This window comes from Cyprinodon variegatus, unplaced genomic scaffold (assembly GCF_000732505.1).
Source record: "Cyprinodon variegatus isolate N-32 unplaced genomic scaffold, C_variegatus-1.0 Scaffold788, whole genome shotgun sequence".
NCBI lineage: Eukaryota > Metazoa > Chordata > Actinopteri > Cyprinodontiformes > Cyprinodontidae > Cyprinodon > Cyprinodon variegatus.
This window is the reverse complement of record NW_015151241.1, coordinates 198,534-211,657: the sequence shown is the minus strand read 5'-3', so window position 1 is coordinate 211,657 and position 13,124 is coordinate 198,534. Positions and strand designations below refer to the sequence as shown.

The window sequence follows — 13,124 nt, the reverse complement described above, 5'->3', positions numbered from 1 at the left end:
TCTGTGTTTGTGTCTCGATCAGACTCTACTCAAAACATATCAGCTCCGCAAACACTCCCACATACTTCACTCAGGATATTAACATCAGTTTCCCTGCAGCAGAAACAAAGAGAATTGTTATTCTGTTAAACTCACTAGATACTCTATCTTCTCCTAGCATGTTTCTGTGCTTAGTGTAAGAAAAACAGCAATTTACACACTGTAGGATTCCCCTGTTAGCTGTCTTGATGTAGCCGTAAGAATATTTTATCTAAATTTGTAAAATAATTATTGAGTCATAATGAAAAAAAATATTTATACACCCTGTAAGAGGTTTTACCCTGACTAAAAGAACATTTACGCACAAAACAATGGGACATCTTTTGCCTCCCTCCTTTTCTGTCCCGAATGCAAACATCAGAGATGCAAACAAAGACGACTCAGTACAAACACTAGTTCCTGCCTAATGATGTCTTCTGTGTGGGCTCCTTGAAGACGGTAAACACAACACTAAGGCTGACAGTTTAAGAACCTTTTAGGAGGAGATAGCGAGGCTGGAGTTAAGACGCGCACATTCTTTCTCATTGCTTCTGCCTGTTTTAAGGTCCTAAGAGACTTGCACAACAAAACCTGGCATAGTGGCACATATATAAATGGAAGGATATTAATACACAGTTTGCAAAGAACTGCATTTAAAAAGGTGAAAAGAATTTGTATGCAAACCCTTTAAATCAGACGCCCCTCGATAAAATTCAGCTGCTCTGGAGGATTGTAAATGTAAGCCAGTCTTTTTGATTCACTTCCATACTTTGATCATTAAGCTGAATTAAAATCGAAATCTAGTAGAGTTCCTGAGATGCACATGAACTAAAACAAACCAAATAATGGCTACTTTAGTTAAACAGGTAGCCTACAAAGAGTGACGGAGAAAACAACTGATGCAGCAAGTACAGCTAAAAGGGTTGCACTTAAAAAAAAAAAAAAAAAAAGAGCAAATTCCTGTGTGCCTGCAGTCAGAGGTGATAAATGGAAGCAGCAGCTCGTAATCAGATGTTCCTCCCGGGGTTATCAGCTCCGTTCAGTGGATCGTATCCAGCAAGGAGTGCGCTACACTTCACCTCCTTATCTGGACACACTCCTCCATCCCACTCCACTATCACTCCGTACTGGAGCTGTACCCAATGAAGACGTGGGAACTGATGGGTAGAGAAGAGCCAGCAGAGAGAAAAAGAGCAGCGCAAATCCTGTAATCTCTGTACTTGCTCCAAATCTCAGCTGCCATCTTGTCAAGTTGGAGAGTTATGGCGTGAGAGGGAGCGATAGGATCAGAATCCAGGGAGCAGGGGTGGAGGAGGGATGTCCTTACGTGGTGTGGTGTTACAGTGAGGCCATTACAGGAGTAAACTGACCTTCAAGTCAGAAATTATCCTTTTTTTATTATTTGTACAGCGTAGAGACCTTGTAATAAAAGGAAAAGTCATTGGGAGCAGTTGGACAACAGAGCCGTTTTGTAACACCCCATCCTTTCTGAGAAACATGCAGGCCGACTGGAAAAGACATAATCTAGCTAACCAGAGAACTTTCCTATATCAGTCCTGTTTGTTTCTGCGGGAAAGCTTGTGTATTTTTGCCAGAGAGTCAGACGACCAGTACAATCCACACATGAGGAACGGGAAGAGCTTTCAAACTCTGAAACTCAATAAGCTGAGTTATTTGTATATCTTGGGCCCTTCTATCAGCAAGGTCGAAGTGAATCTGAAGCTCCAGTGAAATATCTCACACTGTAAACAGTTAAAAACAAACAGGGTTTTGCAGTTTGTTAATTTTACTTTTTCTTGCAGAGAAGGTTCAAATGCCAAGTTTATGCGTCCATAAAGGTCCTTCACCCCACAGGAAAAAAAAGGTCCTGAATTCCTTCTGCTTCAGTGTGGAGGTGAAATGATGGGTGGTCTTCTGTTCTGCTCTCTGAGGCTTTGCAGGAAATGTTTCTTTTTTTTAAATGATTTAGGAAAACTTTCCAAAGCTACATTCTGTTTCAAACAATCGACTCTTTGGTCAAAGCCAGCTAATTATTTGATCATGCTGGGGCTTTGGGACACGTTTCGCTGCAAAGGAAGTGGCTTACCTGGGCTTAGACGCTGAGAAAAGCAGCCAGGCATCACAAGACAAGCAAAAAAAAACAAAAAAAACACAGCCATCTAATAAGGGCACTTCATTTCTCAATAAGCTCAGCGCTGCCGGGACGTGGCTAATCTCTCTTAAGCTCTAAGAGTTGTTTGCCTTCAAAGTTTGGGAGGTAGGTAGGAAGAAAGCAGCTGTTGACTCAGGCCAGGGGGCTAGTGACAGCTCAGCTATAGCCATGCAATGAGGTGTGCAGAGACTGAAACGAGACAGAGACAAGAATACGGAGCTAGAAGCGATGATAGACAAGAGCAGACAAGAGGAAAAATGATCTTTGAAGATCTGCAACAAAAGACATGAAAGTTCACTTTCTGGTCCATGTTAAATCGCCAGAGCAGAAAGCAAGCAGGAGGCTGAGTGGAGGAACCTTAAACCACCTTAAGTGTAGAAAACCCACAAGATTTGGTTCATCGTACGCAGCCAGGGTTCAATGTACTAGAGTACGGTAGTATGTCTGTTACCTCTTTTAAAATCCAAACCGCACCCGATCTACAAAATAATTATTTTTAGTATAGGTTTCCGAATCTATTTCAAAGGCTCTCGCAAATTTTTCCTATTTTATTTTATTTATATTTACATTATATACATCTATATGCAAAGATCAATTACACTGAATGCAATTCAGGCTAAAATCAGCTCTATTCAATGCAACCGTTTCTAATAAAATAATTTCATACATTCCAGCAGAATAGGGAGAGGTCTTGAAGCTTACATCTAGATTTGACCCATTTTTAGAAAAAAAAAAATCACAATTTAAGAAAAAGTAAAAAAAAAAAACAGATTGAGACACATTTAAGATTAGAGAAACAAAAGTTTTTTTTTTTTTAGAAAAATAAAAACACAAACAGCAGGATGTGTTTATTTGTACATCTCACTATAATACAGAGGTCCTCTAACTGGTCAATTCAGACCATCTTCCTATAAATATAAATCCAGATGTTCTTCGGCGGTCTCAGAGCTTTGGTTGAAAACATCAGCATCATGAAGACAGAGGAACATAATGGAAAACCCAAGGAGAAAAATGTGGATAACCCTAAAGTAGGGATGGTTTATAAAACAGTGAGCCAAACATGAAACCATATTTCATATTTTCACTACTGCGGTATGATAGCCTTGCATCCTTTACCTACTTCTTCATATTTATGTACTACCTTCTGTCAGTCCCTATAAAATATCACGCATATTTTGGTGTAACGTGACCAAAACATGAAAAATTTCAGAGGACGTTGCTTTTTTTTGAGTCAGTGTAAAAAAAAAAGTGGTGCTACTATAAGGAAAACTACAGACAATCCTTGAGACACCTTCCTCTGAGTTTCCGACATCGAGTCACAGGGGCAACAGGTTCAGGAGGGACACCTAGAAATCCTCTGATCAGTGGCAATCTCTAGAACATTCTTGGACTTTCTCCGGCAGTTCCCATACCAAGACAGCCTCCCCATAGAGCCATCCAGGAGGAGTCCAGGTCAGATGAATTTAAAACAGACTCCTTTTGATGCAAAGGAGCAGTGGCTTAACTGCAGATGGAGGTGGTCCTCCTGGTTCCTCTAAGAAAGAGTCCAAACACTCTGCAGATGAAGCTCAGCTCAGTAAATAGTATCCGGTACAGACGATGTACCAGATACATGTGATCTATTAGAGGAGCATCTTTACCAAAAAGACAAGGTAGCAGTTGAGCTACGAGTATCAGATCTCACAGGATCAAACAACATTCTCCCCAACAACAGTTTGGACTTTTCCCTTTACCTATGGAAGTTTATCTAGAACGGTCTCATGTTGTTTTATCGCTTTCCTCTCTCTCTTGCCAAAGCTGTGTTCAGAGCCTTTGTGGACTTTCACAGACTGACCTAACTAACCAGAGTTTAAAGCTCTTTATTTCAGTTTGAAAGGAAGCAACTTAAAATACTTCCCCCTCTTCCTTTTTTTAGAACAAGAATAAAATGTGCCAAAAAAATCCCAAGAAGAAAAGTGAAAGCAGTTTCCAACAGCAGTCATGGATGAGCAGTCCTCTTTCCCTTATGGACACTGGTCTGTGTGTGTCAGGATGCGTTCAGGGCGGCATGACTCATGCAGACCAGTGTCAGTGGAAAGCAGGACGTCCGCAAGGCAAACGCTGATGTTGGTGCTATTCTAGGAACGAGGGTGAAGATGGGGCTGGAAAATATGTTTCTGCTGCCCCAATTCTGAGTTTTCCACAACTTGTTTAGCTTTCTTCCCTTCCTCTTTTTTTTTTCATGGGTGATTCTTAAAAAGTGATGGCAAAAGAGAACGGACGTCTAAACGGCAGGTCTACATGAAGCAGACTGAGAAGACTAAAGAGGTTTGCAGAAGACGGCATGTCAAGCAGGTGCTGTCTTTGTTACCACCTCAGCTAGCTGTGTAACTTCAATCATAGCGGCTGCTTCTTTAAATGTATGTCAAAGAAAAGTCATATTCATACCTGCGTATTATAAAAAAAATGCAGATGTTGACAAAAAATTGAGGCTAAATTGATAGTTTAGACATTTTTTGGCGAATTTCTGTTGACATATTATCCACTATATTTATATTACTCATGATGCTTTGCATAAAATATATAAGCAACTTTCGGATTATCTTATATCTAATCAAAGCACCTAAGAGAGCAAATATGGATAAAATCAAAATGGCAACATCTACCTTTGCACCTTATAATCACAGTTGCACTTTTGCCCTTCAAAGACCGAGAGATGACCTGGAGAAATTATTTCTGATTCTGTATGCTCGCATATTTACTGCTTCTTTAACTCTGCTGATATAGAGAAGCTATGAACAGTCTGAAAGGTTCTGAGCTTAAATATTAAGAAAGTCACCTTAAAGTGAACGTAGAGCCCAGCTCGAGCCCCAACGTAACAATGCAGCTGCACTGACACCAAAATGCTCATTAAATTGATATTAATTTGTCATTTGCTCTGCTTTTAGGTCTATATTAAAATTTGTGTCTGGCAATTTCAAAAAGGTTGTTTTGCTTTAGAATAAATGATGGAAAGAACAGAATGACATTGATCTGTGAGTCATTATTGCCCAACAAAATAACCCCAACTGCAAATATCATTTTTTTCCTAAACCTTAAATCATATCTGTGATCTGTTCTCAGCAGTGCTCTTAATCCTTTACAGAAGCCAAACTCTCTTCTCTGATGGTCTGTCATACCCGATTCACAATGTGGATTAAGGCTTTTCCAATGTGGGTTTTTTTCCTGACAAAGAGGAGTAAACATACAAGAAACATCTCATCTTCTGGTAACCGAAGGAAAAGGAACCCCATGTTTTCAAAAATGATTTCTTTCTCTTTGGATGCCTCGCCAAAAGCTAAATTCCCTGTGATTGACTGAGCAATGGGATCCGCAGTCCTGCTCAGACAAACATGAAACAGAGAGGAAAGGAGGAACCTTTGCTAATCTGCACAACGGCTAATAAAAATACAAGTTGCAATTAGCAGTCAAAATAAACAGCTTTACAGTAAGCTCACCAGAACATGCGACTCTAATCAGCCAAACAGAAAATAAGGAACTTGGCTACAGAAGATAACTATTTTTAATAGTTTAGTTTATGTCTAAGAGTTATCAAAGTAGTAATCTTTGGATTCTCTGTGAAAAACCTAATTAAAGCATGAGGAAGGCTTAAAGATTTATAAAATAGACTTTGGATAAATTGCTTTGATGCCTTTGGAGGGATGGAGTATTTGAAGGAAGGTAGGAGTCCACTTTGGTCTTGGCTGCCGACTGGAATCAGGATTTATACTAAATGATGACACCAAGAAACCTACCTGGTGACAGTGAGATAATCACTCACATGTTTTATGCCTGGGCTGGACTGATTAGCTTGTTACAGTTTACTAAACAGCGTTTGCCAGATAAGCAGCTCCTCTTGCGTGTGTCTCTTAATCTTGCTCCACATTTTTCAAACCACTTAAGACAGATTGTTTGGGCCCTTCACTTTTCTTCCTTTCATTTATCTTAATTCTAATTTGTAGTTTCACTCTGGCCACACATGATATCCAGATTTTTGGACAAAAACAAGGACCACCCAGGAGTGTTTCAGGCCTCTTCTTTCAACAGCTCTCTACGTTGCCCCGCAGTAAGTGCTCTATTCGACAAAAAAGACACATTAAAATCTAATCGGGATGGCAATGACACACAGTAGTCGTGCGGGGCTTTATTTGTAAAGCAGATGGAAGGCCTTGGCCTGTCCAACATTAATTACAATCACATTCGGGGAAGGAAGCCGTCCCTCCTCCAGGGCGGTCAGGACTCTGTGTACGACTGGAGGAGATGGCAACCTAATCCCCCAGGTCACCACAGAAATCGGAGGGAATTGTCAAAAGATGCACAGGACGTGATTAATCAAAGCGGGGAGCCAGATGTGCACCGGCACAGGAGTATAAACCAAAACCTGCACAGCAGAGGAAGAACAAAACCACAGACACACAAACACCACACTGCCACCACACTGCCGCTCCCCCCCACCTACAGAAGCCCACGGAAGGGATTCGATATTTGAGACCAAAAAAAAAAAAACTCGACGGCTTCCATCTTTGTGGATATCTGGTTTTCATCACTGCATATTGCAACACCAACACTCAGAGGACCAATAAGTAGAGAAGTATTTTGGATGTCAGCCACTTCAGCCTAATTCTCTTCATCACAGGGAGAATAGAGAGGCTATTTATGGTTTATACAGGTGAGGAGGAAAACATTTTTAGAACTTCTGGTCCCAGGAGGAACTCAACTCTGAAAAAACCAAAACATCCTTCTGGAGTACATTGCCACTGCTCTGATGGCCAAACCATGACAATGCCTTCTGTTCCCAAGAAGAACCATAATCAATCTGCTTTGAGACCTCCTTTTCCACTGGCCTGTGACTCTGGCAGGACCTCTGTTTATCTTCCAAAGCTCTGTTTAGAGTCTCCCAGTAAACACTGGAGCTGCTAATGGAAGGAAGGGCTTTGAGCTTTCATGTTCCAAACTCGTTATGATTAAAGTGTCCCTGTTTATCATGCTGGGGGCTAATTAAAGACCAATCTGCTCGGAGGGGAAACACAAACAATGCAACGCAATTTACGCACAGAAAACCCACAGCTTTTTAGTACTGGAGGTCAAGATCAGGAATAAGCCTCTATATACAAATACCAGTGGTGGCGGTTGATGGTTTTGCTGTGGATACTGGGTTTATTCTCCTGCTTAAAACATACATCATAGAGCAGATTGCACTGCAAGACTGACCACAGAATTTCAGTCCCATAAGTGAACCGAGGAGGGCAAATTTACCCGGAGAGAGGGAGCAACAATAAATTACCCAGAAACAATACAAAGCTCATTTGTCCCACCACATAGGAAATGAGTGAGTTATTTGCTCCCTTTGTGGTGCATGAGCACTGGGACGGTTCATTATAAAATACTAGACTGTAGAGTAAATACAGGTAAATGGAGACATTTGGTCAAATGGGATATAGGATGAGAAAAGAGCATTTTAAGCCTTTCCTGAGTCACGTGAGCCAATTCTGTGGTTTGACATCATACAATAATGTAAAACAAATATATATATGCTCAATCTGTGAGTTAAAAATAAATATTTTGTTTGGGAATGTAATTAAATTGAATAAATTATTAAATTAATTTGTCCAAAATAAGTTAAATTGGCGCAGGCTGCTTGTGAAATGTGAACCAGCTCCAAAAAAAAAAAACTGTTCCCGTTCCCAAGATTTGGAAATATTCACCAAGCGACAAACATTTGAAAGTGGCTCCCAGAGAGAGAAACTTAACTCCAAGACCAATAAGGGAAGACAAAGTAGATGTAGTTGAAAACTCTTCCCAAACTTCTTTAAAAATTCAACAATTCCTCTGAAAATGAATGAAACCATGTAAGGGTTGACCTCCATAAATCCAAATATCATCAAAAACATGTTAAATATTTTGATTTGATTCAGTTAATTCATAAATAGCATTGAATCAAACCCATAATTTAGTTTTACAGAAAATCAGGTTTACTAACACTAATAAAAAATAATGAGCCATTCATAAGGCTGACACTATCATGGGAAGGACTGGTGACTCTCTCGGTATCCAAGACCGGAATTATAAGCAGCAACAAAAATATTATGACTAAGTTGGTCGTTCAGAGTCCTTTTTCCAAGCATGTAAAGTTAGGTGGAAGGAAAAAGTGTGGTAGAGAGGAAATTGCAGAGAGCAGCAGGAGTTGGTGCATCAAAAGGCAAAACACAGAAATATCCAGAATATACGCCACAATTGTTCAATTATTTGTTTTAACTCAATCCTGAAGCAGATATGACACCAGAGTGTCATATCTTCCTTGGATAAAAAAGTGAACAGGTGCAAAATCCAAGATGTTTGAGGTCTGGTGTAAGGTTTTCACAGTCAGCAGCAGATTAGATAGACGGGTCATTTGGTGGTGTTGGTTCTGTGTTTTATCAAGTCCAAAGTCAGCATAGCCCGCAGCAAACTTTACAGCAATTCATGCAATTCATCCATCTGCTGACTATCATCCTGTAGAAGCCAATCACTTTGGCTGGATCTGCCCCAGAAAGTTGCAGCACTTGTTTTATCACTCAGAAATAACATCTGAGCAGAGTTACAAGCTGATCACCTTCCAGATATTAAGAAGACTGTAGGTGGAAATTTCATTTATAAATCTTTTTTTAATACACTGGTGTAGTGTTTGTTTTCTGAGATACTGAAAAAATTAAAACTATATTTCGAATATTTCACTAACTTTATAAAAGCCTTTTATGTTAAGTTTGATTCTGGAAAAAAAAAATGTTGGACTGGTATTCAATGCAAATATTTACTTGTGGGACAGAGAAATAAGTGTTGATAACTAACCACTGTGGCTGGATCTGCCCCAGAAAGTTGTAGCACTTGTTTTGATGATAATTGTAAACAACAATTTAAAAAAATAACATTACAGCAGAGTTACAAGCTGATCACCTTCCAGATATTGAGAAGACTGTAGGCGGAAACTGTATTTATAAATCTTTTTTTAATACACTGGTGTAGTGTTTGTTTTCTGAGATACTGAAATCTGCTTTTCCTTTAATGGAGCTCATAATTAACCAAGATAGATACTTGAAATATCACTATTTGTGTAAAAAATCTAAATGACCTCTACTTTTTAAACAGAATGAAGTAAAGCGGATATACAAAACTGATATTGATTCATGGGGGTGTCAGCCTGCTTTTACACACTGCTTATATTGTATAAATACATCTTAATGGGGGTAAACAGAATGTCATCCTGGATGTGGACACTTACAGAAAGGATGGAAGTAAAAGGCAACAGAAAATCAAGGAAAGTTGGGTGAGAAAATTAGAAGAAGGAGTAGCTCAGAAAGTAAGAGAAGATGAGAATCAACACAGCATCAAATAACGGACTAAAACTGTCCCAAATTGTCCAACATGTCGCTTGGAATAAAGCATCGACTCATTTAATTGTAATTGAGGAAAAAAATAAAGTCTCATAAAATATCATAATCTACACTTTTTGACATAAACCGAGCCAACACCTTCAGCTGTAAAAACATATATGAGATTTCTGGTTAATTTTTACACCTAAATGAGATCAGAAGATGTCACGATTACAATTACAGAAGTCCCCCTACGTGCGTAAAGGCGCGTCAGCTGTGCGCACTGATGGAGAGCCACGCCGAGAAGCATGTCCACAGGAGGACAGTCACACTAAAGAGTTTCATCAACTACAGAAACCTACTTTTTCAGTCATTTGGTATTATTTTATCTTTTTTTCGGCAATCGCCACAAAAATATAGCCCAAAAAAGAGGTTTTGATTCGACTCACCTAAATTAACGAAACTCATCACCATATCCGCATCATTCAGAAAGGCTGTTTCTTGGTGTGTGGCCAGAGGAGGGATCTGGGTCGCCGCTATGGACTGATATCTCTCCAGCGCTCCTTCCACTTGGCTTTTCTCCTCGCTTGAAATAGTTTTATACAAGTCCAGCATGAAGAGCGGAGCGGAGTTATACTTCCCGTTGGACAGATGCGGCCGCGGTCTGTGCGGCAGCCCCAGGACGGACAGGATCTCCTTCTGCATCTCTCTCCTTTCGTGCGTCCGTAGCCGCCGGTGGACGAAGCCCGGCTGGCTGTCGCTGTTGCCCTCCAGTGAGAAATGACTCCCCGCCGCCGCATAGGTGCAGTAGTAAGCGCTCCACCACACTCCGACCAAGGCGAGCAGGCAGCTGGTCATGGTGTTCACCCCGCTGAGCTCTCCAGAGTCCCGATCGTGCCTGGCTTGGAGTTTCTCTCGCCTATCCGAACGCAAATTGCGCGTAATGGTAACCAAAGTCCACCCGAGGACGCTGCTATCAGTGGAAAGTATTGATCAAAAGCAGAGCAGAAGCCCCGTATCAAGCCATTTGAAATACTCAGTAAAGGAAAACGCGCATAATAGTATCGCTCCTGCTTTCATTTCTGCTCCCAGCAGCGCTCTTTGCTGCTCCAGGATAAAGTGCACCATGTGAGAGTTTATTCTGAGCGCTCCGCTACTCTTCAGACTGTGGAAAGCCTTCAGCACACAGCGCTGCGCCACTAATAGAAGCCATTCTCCTCCAACAGACACATTTACTCCCGGTATTAATCACAGAAAGGTCTGAGCAGCGCTCTCGCTCCTACAGGTTGAGCTTCAGAGTGAGGAAGGGATCAGCAGGTTGCAGTCCATAATATCTCAGTGCGCGTGAATTCCTGCGAGTCCGTGTGCTCAGAAACCACCCACTCCGTGCGCCCTCAGAGGTGGAGCTTTCCAGGCTGCAACTTTAACCTCATATATCTAGATTTTCTTCATCTCTGCCTGTCTAATCCTATCAATCTAACTAAAATCTCTAGAAATTAACCTATTAGATGTTTTACTCTGTGGTAAATGTATTATTATACTTAGAATTCTGCGTTTTGTAAGCAATGCTCCAGAAGTTTAGATTTATATCTCCAAAATCCCGTGGTTTTTAACTTAAATTGGTTGTAGTTTTTACATGAAACGTTTCAAGGCGGTGTGGATGTTGAGTTTGTGCGCAGAGCGCAACTTCTGCCACTGAACTGGAAATGTCCAGTGGAGGCACGACCCCTGACGATGGAGGCGGAAACAGCAGGCAGGACATCAACGCCACCTTCAGCCCTGCATTTATTCACTTTATTCACTTCAGTCCAGCAGCACCATCTGTTTTTACAAACATTATAAAGAAACTCTTATTTTAATTCATACCAATATAAGGCATTTATCATCATAGATTAGAGGTTAACAATCCTTAATCTAGTGTGATTCTGATTACAATCTAATGCAGCAAATTTCCCAAGATTCTACACACACATTAGTGTGATTAGTAATCGGATAGCGAATTTCTTGATCCCAAAAAGAGCCCAACAGATTTTACTTTCACAAGTGGAGCAGTAGGGCTATTTCCATAGTGTGCCGCTTGTTTTATGCATATAAATTGCTTTATTATAATTATGCAGGGAGTTTTACAGATTATATGGACAGTGCAATGTAAGTAGAACAGGACAAAAAAGGAGAAAAGATGAAAGAAAGAGTAGATAATCATAAAACATTTTCAGTCTGCTTCATCACCTGTAAAGAGACGTAAAAAGAACAGTGCAACCAACGGACATGGGACAAGATATACAATAAAGTAACACCTAGATACTATCACTGAAGTATAAGTATTATTAGCAAAGGGTTCCTTAAAGAAAATGTTTTACAAATTAACAAATTACTTTTCTACTTGAGTTCTGGATAGAGCATATGGAGAGATGGAAAACATTTTTTTTTATCTTAAATGCAAAATTTATATATATATATTTTACAATTTTGATATAATTACTGCTTTAAGTGGGTCGCTCTGTCAGCTATAGGCATATTCTACAGTCTCTATACTCCAATTAATGATTAATCATTAATAAATTCGTTGACAATTATTTCAATAATCAATTAATCACGATTTATCTGATTAGTTGTTTCAGTCCTTACCAAGCTGTTTAAGGACATCTAGTTGAATATATAGATTTATGTAAATATAGAACAAAAATCAAAAACTACATTTCAAATATTTCAATAACTTTAAAAAAGCCTTTTATGTTAACTTTGATTCTGAAAAAGACCGAATTAATAGACATACATGTCTAGGTTGCTAATATTTACTTGTGGAATAGACTCTTCAAGAGTAAAATTTCTTGATAACATCTGAAGGCAAGTTTATTTGTTACAAATAACAAATAATACAAATAATACAAGGACAATTTAAAGTACTATACGTGAATTTGACAATATAAGAAATATAGAAAAATAAAAGCAGAGTAAAAGCAAATAAAGATAAAAACATGATAAAAGCACAAACAACAAAGAAACAGTTGGATCACAACCTTAAACTAATTATACCCCATTTAGCAGTTTTATTTTAACAGTCAAAGGCAGCTCTAAACAAATGGATGTTAACTTTGACTTAAAAAAACTCAGGCTTTTAGCACTTTTAGAGTCTTCTGTGAGTTTGTTCCAGAACAGTGGAGCATAGGAACTAAATGCTGATTCTCCATGATTGGTTCTAGTTCTGGGTGTAGGCTGGAACTAGGAGACCTGATTGGTCTGGGAGGTTGATACACTGACAACAAACTTGTTATGTTTTAAGGTGCTGATCCATTGACTAATTTATAGACTAATGGAAGGATTTTAAAGTATATTCTCTGAGCTACAGGGAGCCATTGGAACAACTTCATAACCAGCCTGATGTGCTCTACTTTCTTAGTTCAAGTGAGAACACGTGCAGCAACGTTTTGGATCACCTACATCTGTCTGATGGACTTTTTAGGCAAACCTATGAAGAGACTGCTGCACTAATCAATTCTACTAAAGATAATGCACCGATGAGTTTTTATAGATCCTGCTTAGACATTAGTCCTTAATCCTGGAGATATTTTTCAGGTGAAAAAAGG

At 39.5% G+C, this 13,124-nt stretch overlaps 1 protein-coding gene across 1 annotated transcript in view; it reads right to left on the bottom strand.

Moving 5' to 3' along the window:
* The window catches only part of LOC107098545 (bone morphogenetic protein 6-like), a 62,399-nt gene extending 51,535 nt beyond the window's left edge, over positions 1 to 10,864 (bottom strand). The window contains exon 1 of the mRNA XM_015396283.1: positions 9,987 to 10,864. Within this exon, the coding sequence (XP_015251769.1) occupies positions 9,987 to 10,395 (409 nt within the window). The 5' untranslated portion in view covers positions 10,396 to 10,864. The remainder of the gene's footprint in view (positions 1 to 9,986) is intronic.
* Between the last annotated feature and the right edge of the window lie 2,260 nt (positions 10,865 to 13,124).